General features: G+C 34.7%; 1 protein-coding gene across 3 annotated transcripts in view; it reads right to left on the bottom strand.

The window, feature by feature from the left end:
* The window catches only part of TMPRSS3 (transmembrane serine protease 3), an 87,195-nt gene that overhangs the window by 40,870 nt on the left and 28,642 nt on the right, over positions 1–17,683 (bottom strand). For all 3 annotated transcript variants that reach the window (XM_027843598.1, XM_027843596.1, XM_027843597.1), the window contains 4 exons: positions 13,932–14,042; positions 12,955–13,071; positions 12,063–12,186; positions 2,900–3,025 (listed from right to left, as the gene is read on the bottom strand). In XM_027843598.1, coding sequence (XP_027699399.1) covers positions 2,900–3,025; positions 12,063–12,186; positions 12,955–13,071; positions 13,932–14,042 — 478 coding nt within the window. The remainder of the gene's footprint in view (positions 1–2,899; positions 3,026–12,062; positions 12,187–12,954; positions 13,072–13,931; positions 14,043–17,683) is intronic.

The following is a 17,683-nucleotide window of genomic DNA, read 5'->3' as shown; positions in this document are numbered from 1 at the left end:
CAGTCATTGAAGTCCAGTCACAAGACAAAAGTCAGGATGACTGGCAATGGCCTGGGATGCAGTTATTGACTTTGGCATGTTAGATAACTGATCAAGCTCTAAGTGCTCCATGGTGCCTGCATTGGCTGCCTTCATGGCCATTGGAATGAATTGTTCTCATTCACTCATTCTGAAGAGGGGAAGTTTTCACGTGCTTATGGTCGACACCCTCCTAAATCACCAAAGTGTTTAAGAGCTGTCAGTTACCCTCAACCTGATGTAGCTCATCTACTGAGATGGTTTTACTGGGGTGTGGCCCCTGCACATGCTACAGCTTTTTGGAGTCATAGGCGAGAGTTGAGTGCCAGGTGGACACCAAAGGTGAATGAGTAACCCTGAAAAGGGTTCAGCAATCCCATACACCAGAGATGCTAGTCGTCCCTAAGCACCCCATATGCCCCAATGGTAAGGGTATAATGCAACGGGAGTATCTTAATCATTGAGGAATGAATTCAGGTAACATAGCTATTGTTATGGTGGGAAGAAGAGATTTTGAAAGAAATGAATCATAAAAAAACAAATACATATTATATACCACATTATTTGTAAGATTTACATACAGTACCTTTTCTATGTAATAAAGATAAATAAGATAGGCCTCTTAAACAAACACTGGCATAACGCAAACATTTCTGATTATTCTGCACATAATTTTCTTGGATTTGAGCCCTAGATAGACATTGTGTGATTGTTCCCTAAACTGTACAAAATTCTTTTTAAGAGACAAAGAGACATAGTGGGAAAGATACCAGATTTTGAATAATAAAAAGATATGCTTCTTATTACCAAATATTCTGCATATGAGCTGTGTGACAATGAGCAAGTCACTTCTATGCCATGCTTGCACTATCATGTCACAAGGTTCATAGGATCATGGATTTAGAACTGGAAGGAGTCTTAGAGGCCAGCAAGTCCAATCTATTCATTTTATAGATGAGGAAATTAAGGTCCAAGGTGTTATGACGCCTGCTAAGTGATTTGGCAAGGGTCATATAGCTATTAATTATCCAAAGTGAGATTTGAACCAAGGTCTTCCTGATTTCAGGTCTATGATCTTGTCACTAGATGATGCTGCTTCATGTGATTGTTGTGAAGAAACTACTTTGTGATTTGAAAAGCATAATAGATGTAAACTGTAATTATTTAGTACTGTTTATATTGAGACAGGAAAAATGTATTCTTATAAAGTGAGAAACAGATGTGAAAGTATTTGCATTTTACTCCAACATAAAGATAAAAATTACTTATTGAATCTATTAGAATTGGATCTCAGGATCCTGAAGATGAAATATTTCCTAAAAAGTATCTTTTTTTTCAAGGCATGTTTTTCTCTCATTGTTGTTGTTCAGGTGTATCTGACTCTTAATAGCACCATAATACACCAGGCCCCTTTGTCCTCTTCTATCTCTCAAAGTCTTTCCAAGTTCATGTTCATTGTTTCCATAACACTATCTTATCCTCTACCATCCCCTTTTTCTTTTGCCTTCAACCTTTCCCAATATCAGGGTCTTTTCCAGTGAGTCTTGTCTTCTCATTATGTGGCCAAAGTATTTAAATTTCAGCTTCTGTATTTGACCTTCCAGTGAATACTCAGAATTAATTTCTGTAAGTATTGATTGATTTGATCTCCTTACTGTCCAAGGGACTCTGAAAAGAATCCAGCACCACAATTTGAAAGCATCAATTCTCCAGTACTACAGCTTAAAACCATCAATTCTAAGGTGCTCAGCTTTCCTTATAGTTCAACTTTCACAGCCATACATTGCTACTGGAAAAAAGATAGCTTTGGTTATACAGACCTTTGTCAACAAGGTTATGTCTCTGCTTTTTAGTATGCTGTCCTGGTTTGCCATAACTTTCTTCCAAGGAGGAAGTGTCTTTTAATTTCATGGCTGCAGTCACTATTTGCAGTTTAAACACTATTTGAGTCCAAGAATATAAAATTTGAAACTGCTTCTATTTCTTCTCCCTCTGTTTGCCAGTAAATGATGGGATCAGTTGCCAAGATCTTAGGGTTTTTTATGTTAAGCTTCAAACCAGCTTTTACACTATCCTCTTTCACCATCATCAAGAGACTTCATAATTCCTCTTCATTTTCTGCCATCAGAGGGGAATCATCCATACATCTGAGATTGTTGCCCTTTGAGAATTATTCTCATCCACAATACCAGAAGCCTAAGGCTAGTGAGGACAGGTGTATAAATCTAACGAGTTGTCTGTAACAAGGCTAATACAAATGATTTAAAACAAGGTGAGATATATTCCTGAATTTTTTATTCATCCTTAGTAAGAAAAGCAATGAGAATCACTAGTGTTTATTGTTATAGGTTGTGAAACAAAATGCAAAGTAATTTCAGGAAACCGATCCAGAATGAGTAGAGCCAGCTTAAATAATGTGATCTAGGCTTCAGCCACACAGATAACTTCTAATCTGAGTTCCTGAATCTTCCAGCAATATGTGAGCAGCTAGGACATTCAGGAGGGAATGAATTAAATCAAGAGATCTATGGTTTTGTGAATATATTCAATATTATCCAAATTGGAACCTAAATTTCTTTGGATTTCTTTACTTTTGAGACAGTATTATCATGTATTTCTTAATTATGCTAACGTCCAACTCCTCCTCATTATCCTGGGTCCTTGAAGGCTACCACAAGGTCTGATAAATCCAATAAAGCTGGAAAGGCATGTCTGTCATCAGAATTCCACTTCACAAAAGACAGATGTCAAATGACATATTTGGGGGTATGTGGGTAGAGGAAAGGATTCAGCAAGTCATGAAGGCTATTTGTTGGGGCATGGAGAAATTTCATTCTGTGTTGATGGAGGAATTGCATACACAATGAAATTATGAACTTACCTTACATATACTGCATGGTGTAAAGAAGTCACCTTATTTTCTGGTATAAGATGATTGATGGAAACAAATTCCTCTTGCAACTCCTCTTCAACTGCCTCTACCCTCATGGTGCGTGAACTTATATAACTGCAAACAAATGTGACGTATAAACCACTATCATTACTATTATATTTATTTTTAGAACTCAGATAAATTTGACCTCAACTCATTAGAACACTATCAAAGTTGCTGGGGGGGATTAACTATTTTTTATCATCTTTTATGAGTCGGGCCTATATGGATGAAGAAAAGTGCAAGCTATTAATTTTGGATTAAGGTATTCCTCATAGATGTCTGTACAAGGTTAAAATGAGGGCTCAAACAGAATTGATTAGGCTTCAGGCAAAATAAAATTTAAAAACTCAAGGTAGACATATGAGTCTGAGACATTGCAATGGTAAAAACAAATATAGTTTAAAGAGATAAGCAGGAAAATTGTATTATGTTTACAAACACCAGGGATAATTAAATAATATCATTACTTACTATATAAGAAGCAGAATGGCACAATGGATAGAGAGCTGTTCGTGGAGCTAGGAAAACCTAGACCAATGTCTTCCTTTTGATACATACTGGCTCTGTAACCCTAAACATGTCACTTAGCCCTTCAGGCATCCGGGCAAATCTCTAGGCCTCAAGTTTTTAAATTTTTGTGTCACAAATGCCTTTAGCAGTCTGGTAAAGCCTATAGACCCCTTCTCAGAAAAATATTTCTAGATGCATGAAATAAAATAAAAGGATTACAAAAGAAATTTATTATACTGCATATATATATATATATATATGTATATATATATATATATAAACAAGTTTAGATAGCCTAGGTTAAGAACTTCTGCTATATAACCTGAAGACAAGTTACCAACCTGCACTGGTAGAGAGAGTTTCCTCACCTGGAAGTTCCCTATATCAATGAAATCACAGACCCAGTACCTCTTTATCTCCCTACTTAATACATATGCACTAGTATGGCATATCAATAGAAATTCAAAAGAAATTTAAAGAAAAAAAAGGATTTACAGGGGGAAATAAGCAGAAAAACTATATAGTTGGAGACTTTGATAGGCCTCTTTTAGACATAGATAAATATGACAAAAAATAAATAAGGATGCAATTAAGAACACAAGTAGAAGTTTAGAAAAGTTGGATATGACAGATTTTGGGCAATTACTAAGGAGGAATTGCAAATAACTTTAATATTTCCTAGCCTGACATGGCAACCTAAGAACCAAACTAACCAGCAAACAGAAAAAAAAAAAACATAACTGTGTGTTAGTGCAAAAAAACTTCATAAACAAATGTAGAAAAAAAAATAGAAATATCCTTTACTGACAACCTAAGCAAAAATTATTATAATTAAAGGATCATTGAAGAAAGTATTCAAATTTAAATGGATATTAAGTAATTTAATCCTAAACAAGTCAAAGAACAAATTGAAGATAATTTATTTAAGAAATGACAACAATGAAACAAACAAACAAAAAAGACCTTTTGGGATGCAGCTGAGGCACATCTCAGGAAAAATATATGTCCTTAAATATTTTGATTAATAAAATAAAGTACAAATCAAAAAAAATGACCATACAACAAAAAGTTGAAAAGCAACAAAATAGAAATCTAAATCAAACACAAAATTAGAAATTCTGCAAATTAAAGAAAAAAACAAAATTTTTTTTAAATTGAATCAACAAAAGTAAGAGCTGGTTTAAAAAAAAAAAGCAAATCAACCATTAGCTAACCTGATTTTAAAAAGAGGAAATCAAAAAGCCAGTAAAAAAAAAAGTGAAAAGGGAGAGTTAACAAGAAATGAAAATAATGCAATTTTTAGAAATAATTTTGCTCAACTACATTTAAATAAAACTGCTAAAGTAAAAGAATAGTTACAGAAATATAACAGACAAACAAAGCAAGAAACAGAGAATTGAAATAATGCAAACTCAGGAAAAGAAATTTAACAAGTCATTAAAAGAACTTTTGAAATGAAAACAAAAGAAGACCAGGTGGTTGTATAAGTGAATTCTATGAAATACTCAAATAACAATTGATTCAAATATCACATAGTTTGCAAAACAGGAAAGGAAGAGATCCTACCAAACTCTTTCCATTGGTCCAATATCTGTATGAGGTAAATCAAAGAAAGAAAAAATATAGACCAAAATATTTAATGAATATTGATTCAACTTTTTTATTTTTAAATTCAGACTTACTAAAATAAAAAAGTATTTACATATACAAAATAGATACAATATTTGAAACCACAAATCTTTACTCCATACAGTTCGTTTTTCCTTTTTAACAACATAATAAATTCAATAAGCAGTTTTCAAAATTGTCCTGCTTATTTGTTTTCTTCTAAAATTTCATCTATTCCCTGCCTTATGTTTTAAAAATGCCTTAATAATCTTTTTCCTTTTATTTTATTTTTCCTTTATTTTCACATCTATATTTATACTTTACAAGGAAGGGCTCTTATTTTTTCTTCAGAGGACAAGGTTGGGGTGGGGAGAGGGGGAACATGATACAGTGAATGATACTAAGAAAAAGAAAGAAAAGAATGTCAATAAATCATTAAGAAATAAACCAGAGGAGTAAAAATAAATATTAGAATTGCACACAATCTGACTAGATTTATAGCTACCATGTTAAATTTTATTTTTATAAAAATGATGTACTTGTACATAGGGAAAAAAACTATACGTAACAGAAGTTAACAATTTCATATTCAATTTCCTTTTATCTTTTTTCTTTATACATTGAAATATTTATGTTTGTACATATTAAGTTCATCATAAAAAAGGGAAATTTGTAAAATATTGCTGTCAATTTTTTTATCTAGACCCTTAACTAGAAAATTCAGTTGTTCTCTCCCCCATGTGCGTGTGTGTGTGTGTGTGTGTGTGTGTGTGTGTGTGTGAAGAGTTATATACTTTTGTGGTGATTATGTCCTATTTCAGGTAACAGGTCCCATTTATAATTCATGGCCCTGGTCCTAGTCGTTATGTTCTTCCCAACTAGAAAGCCAAGGCAACTATACAGGTTTTTCTGGCTGACTCTTCTGTTCTGTGTTTCTTTCCCTGAGCGTAAGTAACTGAGCAGCCATAATGAAATTAGTTTTTCTAGCCTTGTTGGCAATTGTGTAATTTCAAGAGACTCCTGGGTCCGAGTACTGGTTGCCCAGTAAGGAGTGATCTCTGAAAAAAACTTTTCAGAGAAGTTAAACAATGTCATAAAGACCATGAATGAGTTTCTCAAACAATATTCTTACAAAGTGCATCATGTTTTAATTATTGATCTCAAAGGGAGCATATAACAGGAGTTGTAATTTATTGTTACATAACTTACTTGTCAATACGTGCTTTTAATATGTATTTTGTGGTGAAGAAAAATAAGTAGTAAATAAGTAGCTATTCAATCTACTTTATAGATTGAGAACGAGTCTGAAGAAGTGACTTGCTCAAAGATACAAAGTTAAAAAGAGAATTCAAACCTTCCTCCTGACTTCAAATGCAACATTCTATCCATTGCACCAACTAGCTGTTTACAGAAAGAACAATATCAGAATATGAGATACTCTAATCAGAGAAGACCAAAGAGGACTGCAGACTAATTCAAATTTTTAAATAAAGTGTCAGAAAGATAATAGTAATCAATTCAAAAAATTATTAAAGCTAGATAGCTCAGTGAATAGAATTCAGGACATAAAATCAAAAAAACTTTAAGTTTGAATCCTGCCTCAAACATTTGCTAGCTGTGTAATCCTGGGCAAGTCACTTAACCTTTAAATGCCTTACTTTCTTCATCTGTAAAATGGAGATAATAATAACACCTACCTGCCATGGTAGGTCTGAGTAGCAAATGAGTTAACATATGTAAAGCAATTTACAAACCTTTAATTACTGTGTAAATGCTAACTATTATTATGACCAAGTTTGACTTATGCCTGAGATACAAATATGGTTCAACAATCAACAATTTAATTAATCGTATTTTTAAAACAATCCCAAACCACATGATTATCTCAATAGATTTTTTAAAAGCACTTTTACAAAACAGTTGACAAAGTAAAATATTCTTTTGTTTAAAAAAAACTTTCAAAATATAAGCATAGAGGGATGTTTTTTAGTAAAGTAAAAAATGTCTATCTAAAACTAAAAGCATGAAACATATGCAATGAGGATACACTAGAAACTTTTCCAATATATACAATAGTAAAGCAATGACGCAAATTCTCCCTACTATTATTTGAAATCATTCTAAAAATAATAGAAAAGTAAAAGAAATGACAACAATGAAACAAACAAAAAAGATAAGAGAAAAAAATAAATGCAGAAATATAGGCAAAAAAGAAAAAAAAGCAATACCTACATTCTGGTAATATGATATTAGAAAACACAAGGGAATCAGCAAAGAGACAACTGAGATAAGTAATAGCTTCAACAACATTGCAAACTAAAAAAAAAATCAAGTTTTTCTATATAACAATGAAATCCAAGAGACAATAATAGAAGGGGAAATCTCATTCCAAATAACTATAAAGTACATAAAATATTTGTGGGTCACTCTAACAAAGCAGTTACAAAGTACTCCTTAAAGAAATTAAGAACAACCTAAGTTGTAGGAGGACTATACAATGCTTTTATGGTAAGGGTGTGCCAGTATAACAAAAAAGACAATATTATCAAGGTTAATTTGCAGTTTTAATACTACACCAGTCAAATGATCAAATTTATACTTTATGCTGCTCAATAAAATAATTGAGGAACAGAAGATCTAGAATATCATGAGAAAAAATGACAAATGGTAGTAATGAAGGAGCAAAAGCACTTGCAGACACTAAATTATGTACAAAATAGTAATCATTAGAACAATTTGGTATTGGTTTAAAAAAATAGAGAAGTAGATCAATAGAATAGACTAGACAAGGGATTTAGAAATAACAGAACTCAATAACTAAATGTTTGATAAAACTGAAAAACTGAAAAATTACTTTTGAATGAGTTCTCTATTTGATAAAACACTACTAGAAAAAGTGGAAATCAATCTGACCAACTTTTTATACCATACTCCACAATAACTTGAAAATGGATATTTGACCTGAATACTAACGATCATGCCATAAATAATTAGGAAAGAAGGAGATCATAGACCTCTACTGCTATGGGTAGGAGATGTTTTCTTAACCAAACAAGGGAGAGAAGGAATTACAAAAGATAAAATACATGATTTTGATATCTTAAAATAGAAAAACTTCACAAACAAAATCAGTGCTTCTAGGTTAAGTAAAGAAGATTTCAAAAGGGGAAAAATTTGTATCAAATTTGTACCTCTGTTACCAAACCCTTGTTTGATATCAAAGCTATTCAAACAACCAACAGATCTATCTATCTATCACCAAAAACCATTTCCCAGTATATAAGTGGTCAAAGGATGTGATTAAACAGTTCCCAAAAGAATTCAAATGATTTATAACAACACTTTAAAATGGCCCAAATTACTAATAACAAGAGAAATTCAAATCAAAACAACCCAAAATTTCATCTCACACATAGCACATTGGCAAAGATGACAAAAGGTGGGGATAGTCAATACTGAAGGAGTTTTGGGAATATAGGCACAACCATTTTAGAAGGCAGTTTGGAATTTCGTAAATAAAAAATAAATTATAAATAGATGGGTATGTAAAATGTTCCTAGTGTTTGACTCTGAAATTTTTCTCCTAGATATATCAAGGATGTCATTAATAAAGAGAGTTTCCTTATACACCGAAGTATTTATAGCAACACTTTTGTACTTTGACTGAATAAGGGTAAAACAAATCATGACAGGTGAATGCAATGGAATATTTCTGTGCTTTAAGAACAGTGAATATGATTAATACAGAGAAGCACAGAAACATGTGCATGGATTGATACAGAGTGAAGTTAGCAGAGAGAAGAAAACAGTATGCACAATGAAAACAACAATATAAATGGAAAGAACAATCAACACAATATAATAAAAAGTAAATGCTGCAAAATTAAAAGGAATAAGCAGTGTCCCAAAAATAGATTAGAAAAGACACCTCTCTATCCACTCTTTTGCAGAAGTGGGAGATCTAATGGTTGTAGAACATTGCATATATTTTCAGATTTTTGGAAGCATTGATTTTGTTCCCTTTTCTTCCTCTTTTTCTTTCTTTTTAAAAAATATTTTTTGTTGTTATGAAATGGTTCTCTGTAAGATGGGGGATAGTGAGGAAGAAGTGGTGAAATTTAGACAATAAAAAAGCAAAAGATATTAACAAAAGCTTATTTTTAAATATTCTTTATTATATGGGATGGCTTTTTTGGGAAGGAAAGGGATGAATCTAAGGAAAAATTTAAATGATATAAAATAATAATTATCTAAATTTAGATTAAATACTAAATTGGATCTGAAATCTCATCCATTTGGATGTTCTTTCCAGCATGATAGATTAAATCCATCCATGCCTGCCTATGCTGGGAAACTTATTCACGTATTCCCACAATTTCACCACAATAGCGGTAAAATGTTTGTATTAAAATATATAGTAAATAAGATAAAAGGAGGTAAAGAATGTAAATAATCTCAAATCATATACTGAGAAAACATGGCATAGGCCATCTCATTATATTGTTATATAGATACAACTTTTTATGAAGTTTTACAAGAGAAATTCAGTGTCAAATTGAAGCATGTGGGAATAACAAGTATTCAAAGGGGCCTGCTATGGTATCTAAAATGCTTATTGACTCTAGAAAGTCTTTCAAATACATAACGTGTTATACTGGCTATGTGATACATTAACACATTAGCACTGGTTTATTTATCACAAGGATCCACAATCTTTTCTTTTTAAAGAATTGATTTTTCCTGAAAACCTTTTGATACCCAGATTAAGAGTACTGACAGTGAAATCTGTGAGTAAACTATAGGTTTTGATGTTACTACAGATTTCAATTCCTTCCATTCAGGGAATCACAGATAACTTTGTAAATGGGGACATGACAGTAGCAAACAATTTAGATCTTTACTAGATGAGCCCTCATGATCTACTGGAATATCTTAATTCATGGTTGGAGGTCCATGCTTAAAATGAAACAAGGGGGTGTAGTGTGAATCATAGGATTTAGACTGTCTCCTTTACTTATTTCCTGTGTGACATTGAACACAAAATCTCTTAACCTCTTTGAGGTTTTGGATTTTGATGTCCAACTGAGGGAATTAAGGTGATTTGGACAGTAAGTGGTTAATTGTGGGAATTGAGTGAACCACACTAACTCCATCTTGTGACTCAATTCTGGAGCTAGCTCAGGTTCCTTTCTATTCAATTATGGGTCTAGTCCAAATTCTGTCTTGTGAGAAAATTTATCCAATTGTGGGAACTAGGAGAAAACTTACTGTATTGTTTAAACCTACTTCTGCCTGTCTAGGAAACTTGACCACCTCTATGTGCTGTTTAAAGACTCTTAACTAAGGACCTAGGTAATGCTGACCAGAAATCTAGTCAGATCCAAAGACTCATGCAAGGAGTTTTCTCACAATTGTATTTCTCAAGCAACCCATAATTCTTACCTGGAAACTGGCTTCATCCTGATCAATCAGTTATTGTTTCCACTTTTCTCTGATTATTTACAGACACTTGAGGGAAATGGGACATCTCTTTTTTCTGAATTCAGGAAATTGCACCTGCTCACTCTCTCCCTCCCAATTTGGAGAGTTCCTAATATTTCCTCCAATTAGGCATCAGATTATGTAATGTTCTAGTGTTTGCTTTAATGTATAAAAGTCTGTATTCCCCTGTGTTCAGGGTCCAGGCCTAAGATGAGGTGGTCTGGTTCAGTTTGTTAGGCAATTACCAAACATTGCTTAATAAATATCTATGCTTAGAAGATCAAACCTTTGTTTCCTGAGTCATTTCATCTTTCACCTGTCACAGTTTTTGAGAGAGACAGTATCTTTAGTAGATTGTTTGCCCCAGGGATTGGGTTGGTCCCACCCACCACACTTTTCTAGATGTATCTTATAATACATATAGTATGATCTATAATCTATAATCTTATGATAATCAGATCAGTAATACTCTAATGGATTGGGACACATAACAGTTCTGATGAGGGAAAGAAAGCATAATGAAAAGGGAGCTAGCAGTCTATCAACCAAGAAGCAAAAGTGGGTATTAGAGCAGAGAGACTGTTGGGGTGGGTGAGTGGGGAATATTTTCTTCAAAGATTTATTTAAGTTCCATGTTGGAGGGTTCTACAATTTTAGGGATGTAAAAGACTTGGAGAAATTGGGTTCAAAGGAACATGAAAGTGGTAAAGAGTAGGAATGATAAAGAAAGAGGAAATTGAAATAAAAATGGGAATGCATTTACTTGATGCCATTATATGTACATAAAATATAGTTAACAAATGAAAAATTCATTGAAATAGCTTTATTTCCATGATATTAAGTAACAGATTTGAATGACTACTTCTTAAAAACTATTTTTTTAAGGCAATTGGGGTTATGTGACTTGCCCAGGATCACACAGCTAGTAAGTGTCAAGTGTTTGGTCTGAAGCCAGATTTGAATTTAGGTCCTCCTGACTCCAAGGCTGGTGCTCTATCCACTGCACCATCTTGCTGCCCCAAAAGCTAATTTAAAAAAAAAAAAATTCCTTTGGTCTTATGTTGTGGTTTACTCTTTTCAGTACTTTCCTATGCTTTGTGTCCACTTTTGGGGTTTTCTTTGCAAAGATACTGGAGTGGTTTTGCCATATCCCTCTCCAAATCATTTTATAGATAAAGAAACTGAGGCAAATAGGGTTAAGTGACTGGGCCAGGGTCACTCAGCTACTAAGTGTCTGAAGTTAGATTTTAAATTCAAGTCTTTCTGACTCTAGCCCTAGAGCTCTATCCATTGAGCCTTCTAGGTACCCCTGGTCTCATGTAGACATAGCCAAAAAGGAAGAGAGAATATGTTTGTTTATATTGATGTTCATGTTTTCTGTTCATAAAACCTGCAACCTTTTGAAGACTTTATACTATTTCCATATATCATAGCATTTCAAAATTCTGATCTGTTGCACTTAATGCTTCAAAACAAACAACACATAGACTGTAATTTTTTCCCCATTTACCTTGAGAAACCTAATTGTTGACAGGCTATAAGTCCATATTGACCTTTCCAGTCATCTGAACACATAGTTCTCCATGAAGCAGCAACAAACACCTGAAGCACAGCATTATGGCCACTCACACGGACTGGTAAAAACATATGCAGAAAAATATGGTTAGTTGACACATAACTTTAGGATGAATGTGCAAGACTTTATTAGACAATATTATAAATCAAACTACTTTTTTATTTATCAGGTTAGTTGTAATTATTCCATTGTTTATTTCTCTTCATTATTACTATCCAGAGGTCATTCATAACCATGTTTGAATCCCCCCTCCTCAATGCTACAATCCACAGTATTCTGTATGCCTGTAGCATTTGTATCACTTATGCGGCATGTACGTGTATACATACACATGTATAAATATATATACATAGATATATATGTATATAGGTACATATATACATATATATGTTCTCCTCAACTAATTTCTTGTGGGCAGAGAACAAAACTTAACTTTTTCATATTATTCACATAGCCTAGCACAGGGGTAGGTAGGCAATTTGGGTCCTTGAAGGCCCTCTAGGTCCTCATGTGCAGCCCTCTGACTGAATCCAAACCTCACAGAATAAATTCTCTTAATAGAAGGATTTGTTCTGTGAAGTTTAGATTCAGTCAAAGAGCTGCACTTGAGGACCTAGAGGACCACATGTGCCCTTGAGGCCCCAGGTCCCCCTTCCTATGCTAGCACAGGGCCTCAAAAAATAGACACTTAATATCTGCTGATTAATTTATTGTTGACAAAACATGAGTATGATCTTTTTTACAGATAAGGAAAAGGAGTAACCAAATTGAATTCCTATCACTTATACCAATAAAAATAATAAAGGAGAAGAATAAATCAAATTACCACATCTGTATTCATCTTCTCCATCTTTACAGTTGTATACACCATCACACCTTGCTGTCAGTTCAATACACTGAAAGGATGATCTGCACCTGTATTTCCCAGAGCAATTGAAGTGTACTAAAGAAATTGGATTAAAAAAATACCAGAAGGTTAACAAAATTACAGTTTTAAGTCCAAGGAAAACAAATCTCTGTGCTCAAAATACAATTAAAAAAAAACAATAGGAAAGTTCTTGCTCAGATCTGTTTAAGTTAGTAATAAAATTTGTAGAAGCTGTATTCTTTTCTGCTGTTCTATCTTTTCTAGTCCCTTTTAGCTTCTATTTCTTACCACAGGCGAGATACAGCTCCCTCTCACACAGTAGAAGCTATCTGAAAGCTTAATCTGAGAAGGGAAATTCCAGCACTTAAAAGTACTTAAATGGCTAAGCAAGTTTAGTGAGGGAGCCCTAAACATAGTTTGCTCATTAAGCCTAGCTTTTCTTTTATCCTCCCTTATTCTGGACAAGGAGCAAATGAATGGTGGCTCCAGAGAGGCAACTGACATATCCAATCATTATTTCAGCAAGTCCAATTGATGAGCAAATATTTTTCCTTATATGACAGACTGTGAAACAATGAATTTTCACTAAAATTGCCTCCAATTTGTTTTTCAAATAAGCAGAAATGCTTGATAAATGAATGAATGGGGTTCTTTGTGTATGTGGGTACTCCAGCCAATATTGACACACTTGACACTATTCAATTACAGTATCTCCTTTTGAATGTTTCTCACTGTTTCAATTTCCTTAGTGACGTAGCCTTGGTTTTTGCCCACAATTTGCTTTAGAAATAGCGGATTGATCTTACCAACGGGACATTTTGCTTCAGCACTTAATTGTATATGGCAACAAAATATTAATCTAAAGAGGAAACTCATGAACATTTAAATGTTTTAATAATTATTTTAAGACCTATTAAATAATAAATTGTACTCACTGCCCAGACCAATGGCCACTGCTATGATTAGTGCAATAATTCCAATGACGATGATTGGGAAAAACTTTAGTGGAAGTAAAGAAAGGATCTGCGCAGCTAGTGCATCAGCATCTATAATCCAAATGGAAGAATGAGAATAATAGCCATAATGGAAAGATTATATTTGTCTCCTAACATCCTCTAAATCACTCCCTCCCCATCAGTTTTTTGCTGGGCCATACTCAAGCTAATCTTCAGGTCATTTAGGTTCAATATTGAAACCAAATGAGACTCTAAAAAACACATTCAAGAGTTAATAAGAAGTCACTTACTTACCATAGCAAGAAAAGGATATTCAATAACAACAAGCATGGAAGGACAAGAATTCAACTAAGCAAAGCTCCCTTGCCTGAGTTGCCCAGCATAATCCACCAGCCAAATATCAGAATGTCCACGGAGTTCCTCATGGTTGTTTTGTACTACTAGGGCAACCAGGCAGTGATATCAACAGCCTGAATTCAAATTTAGTCCCCTGAGCCAATATAGTTCCAAGGATTGCTTTAAATACCTCTGAGGGGGGAAAATATCCTAACTTGAACAGAGGGGAAGGTTATTGCTCTCTCGTAGGATAAGACTTTACCTCCTACTTTACTGAGAAAATAAAGGTCATCAGTCATAATGAAAAACTAGAGGCCACCAGTCATAAGCTCCTCTTTCACCTCTACTCCACATATCAAAACCCCATGTATATCATTTGCCATTTTCTCCTCTATTTTCAGACAAGAAGGGAGCTCTTCTTACAAGGCCAATTCCTCTATTTGTGCCCTTAATCCCAAGGTCCTCCAGGAATTTATCACTTAGATAATTTTCTTTCTTTAACTAACCTTCAATCTTTCCTTAACAACTTACAAAAATACCCAGGTCTCCCCCATCCTTTGAAAAAAAATGAAAGTCAATTTTTAAATCTTCACTGAACTCTTTTGTCCTTGCAAGCAATTATCTTGTAACTTTTTTTTTTATTTGACAGTTAAACTACTAGAAAAAGTTGTCTCTTCTCCTGATCTGGAATCAAGGAATGAAAGAGGCTTGGGCCAAAAGTCATTCTAGGCCCCTTCATTTTACAGATTGAAAAACATGTCCAGTTAGGGTAAATTATTTGCCAAAAAGTCACACAGATACTAAGTGGTAAAACCAAGATTCAAATGTATGTCACCTGACTCCAAAACTAGTGCTCTTTCTATTATTACTACTATTACTACAAAGGATAATGAGACTTATTGTTATTTTTACTATTATTACTGTAGCAATCTTCTGAAAGTCTAATCTGTCATCCATTTCATGGGGTATTGGGAGGAGGGAGGGAAGGGTTTTGCTGACTAAAGTGGTGTACATTGAGACTCCAAGCATCTGAGGCTTTTAGGATATCTGTGGATTTCTACAATACTGGTGAATTGGGCTCTGGCAATAACATTTCCTGGTTTAGCACTGAAGTTAGAGTAATAAAACAGCTTTTAAGAGTCAAAGAAATTGGTGGGGCAGCGTGAGTTGCAGACTTACTCTACTCAAAACTGTTATCATAAGCTAGATATGAAGAAGTTCTCCTTTGTGTCTTGGTCAAATATGGCAAAATAATCAAGAACAAATCAGAAACATCAATACCCCATCTGCTGGAAATGCTTCAGTGTGAATAGCATTCCACCTTTTTGTTTAACACATGATGTCTTTGATTAATGCTGACATGTCCCACAAACAATTCTATGCAGTGGGAGGTATCAGCAAAATTCTTCCTATTAGTCCTGATACCAGAAGAGGAGAGCCTTTGATTGTCTGGTTCCATGCTTTCTGGCCAAGAAATCAGTATAGATGAAGATCCTCTTTGTCCCAGTCCTCAAGGCTTTCTCACGTGACATCCATAAATATTAGCACTTAGCCCACTGGAAGGACCTACTAGGACCCGCACTCCTTAGGGGAATATTACTAGACCAGTAATTACTTAAGTTCATTTGTGTATACCTCTCTCATACTGGATTGATCAATCAGTAAACCAGACAAAATAGCATTTTACATTTTACATTTTGATTTCCCACACTTTGTTCCTCATATGGGTCACCATCTGACCTTGGGCCTGTTCCACCATTAATTCTTCTGGCCTGCTCAAACATTATGTCATTAGAGTGATGTGCACTACTGCCACTGGGGAGGTCTCTTTCAGATCTCTGCCCACCATAATGTGGCACCATGAGGGAGAGTAGTTATTAATTGCTTTCTTATCAATCCTCTATTTTAAGAGTCACATCCAAAGGTTTCTACAGGAGAGGATGTCATTGCACTTTGCCCACCTATCAGGGTGATGGGCTCAGTGACTGCTCCTCCCCTTCCCAGAGTGCTTATTTTCACTGACTAGCCAAAGCCACAACTCTCCTGATCAAATATCACCAGTTAATTGGGCCACACTTGTGTAGCTGTGTAGTGAGAAAGATATAAACCTAAAGCCATTCCACTGAGAGGTCACTCATAAGGAGAGATCTAATTGCCTCCAAGGCAAACTGGTCATAGAAGCTGGTGTGGCAGGTTATTTGGGATGTGAGGAAATTTCATAGAACCAGTCTATCAAACCAATTTCCTTTGGGAACTTAACCTCCTCCCTTTCAGTACCCTATCAGGGAAACAGCTGAAAGAGAAATTCATCTTTTTGGGACCAGAGGCAAATATTTCACTATCTCAGCCAACTCAAAAGGAAAAAAAAGGGTGTCCCCAGTCTGAAGACTTTAATTGATTTAGCTGACTCTGTTATAGTGTATCCCCAAAGAGCTCCCCAAACCTATGAAACTCGGTTGTGGAGAGAGCTTTAACAATGACTTCATCATATCCTCAGGAGCCATTCATTGCTCCAGTAAATAATTCATGAGGTTTGTGTTTGAACTTCTCATGCAACCTTGCTCAACTGCTTGATAATGAAAGCCTGCCTACCCCTGCTCTTTCAATAGAGAAAATCAAACTCTTCTTAGGAAAATAAGGAAAAATCCTCTTGGAAAATAAGGAAAAATCCTCTTACAAAATAAGTTTGAGTTTGTTGTTATTGTTATCACCAATGGGTGTTTCCAAGTTTCTTCCTCTCTTCTGCTTTCAATCTCCCATCTCATGGTTCTGACATCAGCAGGATGCAGTGGAACCTCCAGTAAGAGATCATGCCATGAGTGATGAGACAGTCTGTGACCTGTCAGTGCCCAATCCCCTTAAAAGGAGTCCTTTCAATTGCACTGACATCAATACTATGAACTGCCCCTCAGCCTTCATAGTACATTGCTTAAAAACTGAGAGCTTACTCTCTGGTGGTTGAATGGGCTAGGCCAGGTCACCTTTAGCCTGGTAAGTAAGGTAGCATTTCATCTTCTGAAAATAAGACAACAACCAGCAGGGAATGTTGGAATTGGCACTTTCTTTCCCTTCCCTAACAACCTCCTTAGCGCTCATGGAGCAATTGTTCCATTTGAAAAGGTACCAGCTACCTGCTCCACTGAGAGGTCTCCCTATACATAAGGGCCTTACCACCAGATTCCATCCTGCTAAATCCAGCCATTTTATCACTCCACCCTCTAAATTTACCCAAATTTTTCCCTACTTCAACCATGATGGAAGACATTGAGGCCATCTCATCCCAATGATCAAGTACACCAGATATTACAGGTGGGCCTGATGCTCACATGCTCTTACTTCAGCAGCAGTATTGGGATGAAATGAGGTTTTTACAGGTAATTGAAGAGTTAACTAAA

Source organism: Vombatus ursinus, unplaced genomic scaffold, assembly GCF_900497805.2.
Source record: "Vombatus ursinus unplaced genomic scaffold, bare-nosed wombat genome assembly UNPS02014924.1, whole genome shotgun sequence".
Taxonomy (NCBI): Eukaryota; Metazoa; Chordata; class Mammalia; order Diprotodontia; family Vombatidae; genus Vombatus; species Vombatus ursinus.
This window is presented reverse-complemented; position numbering and strand designations above follow the sequence as displayed.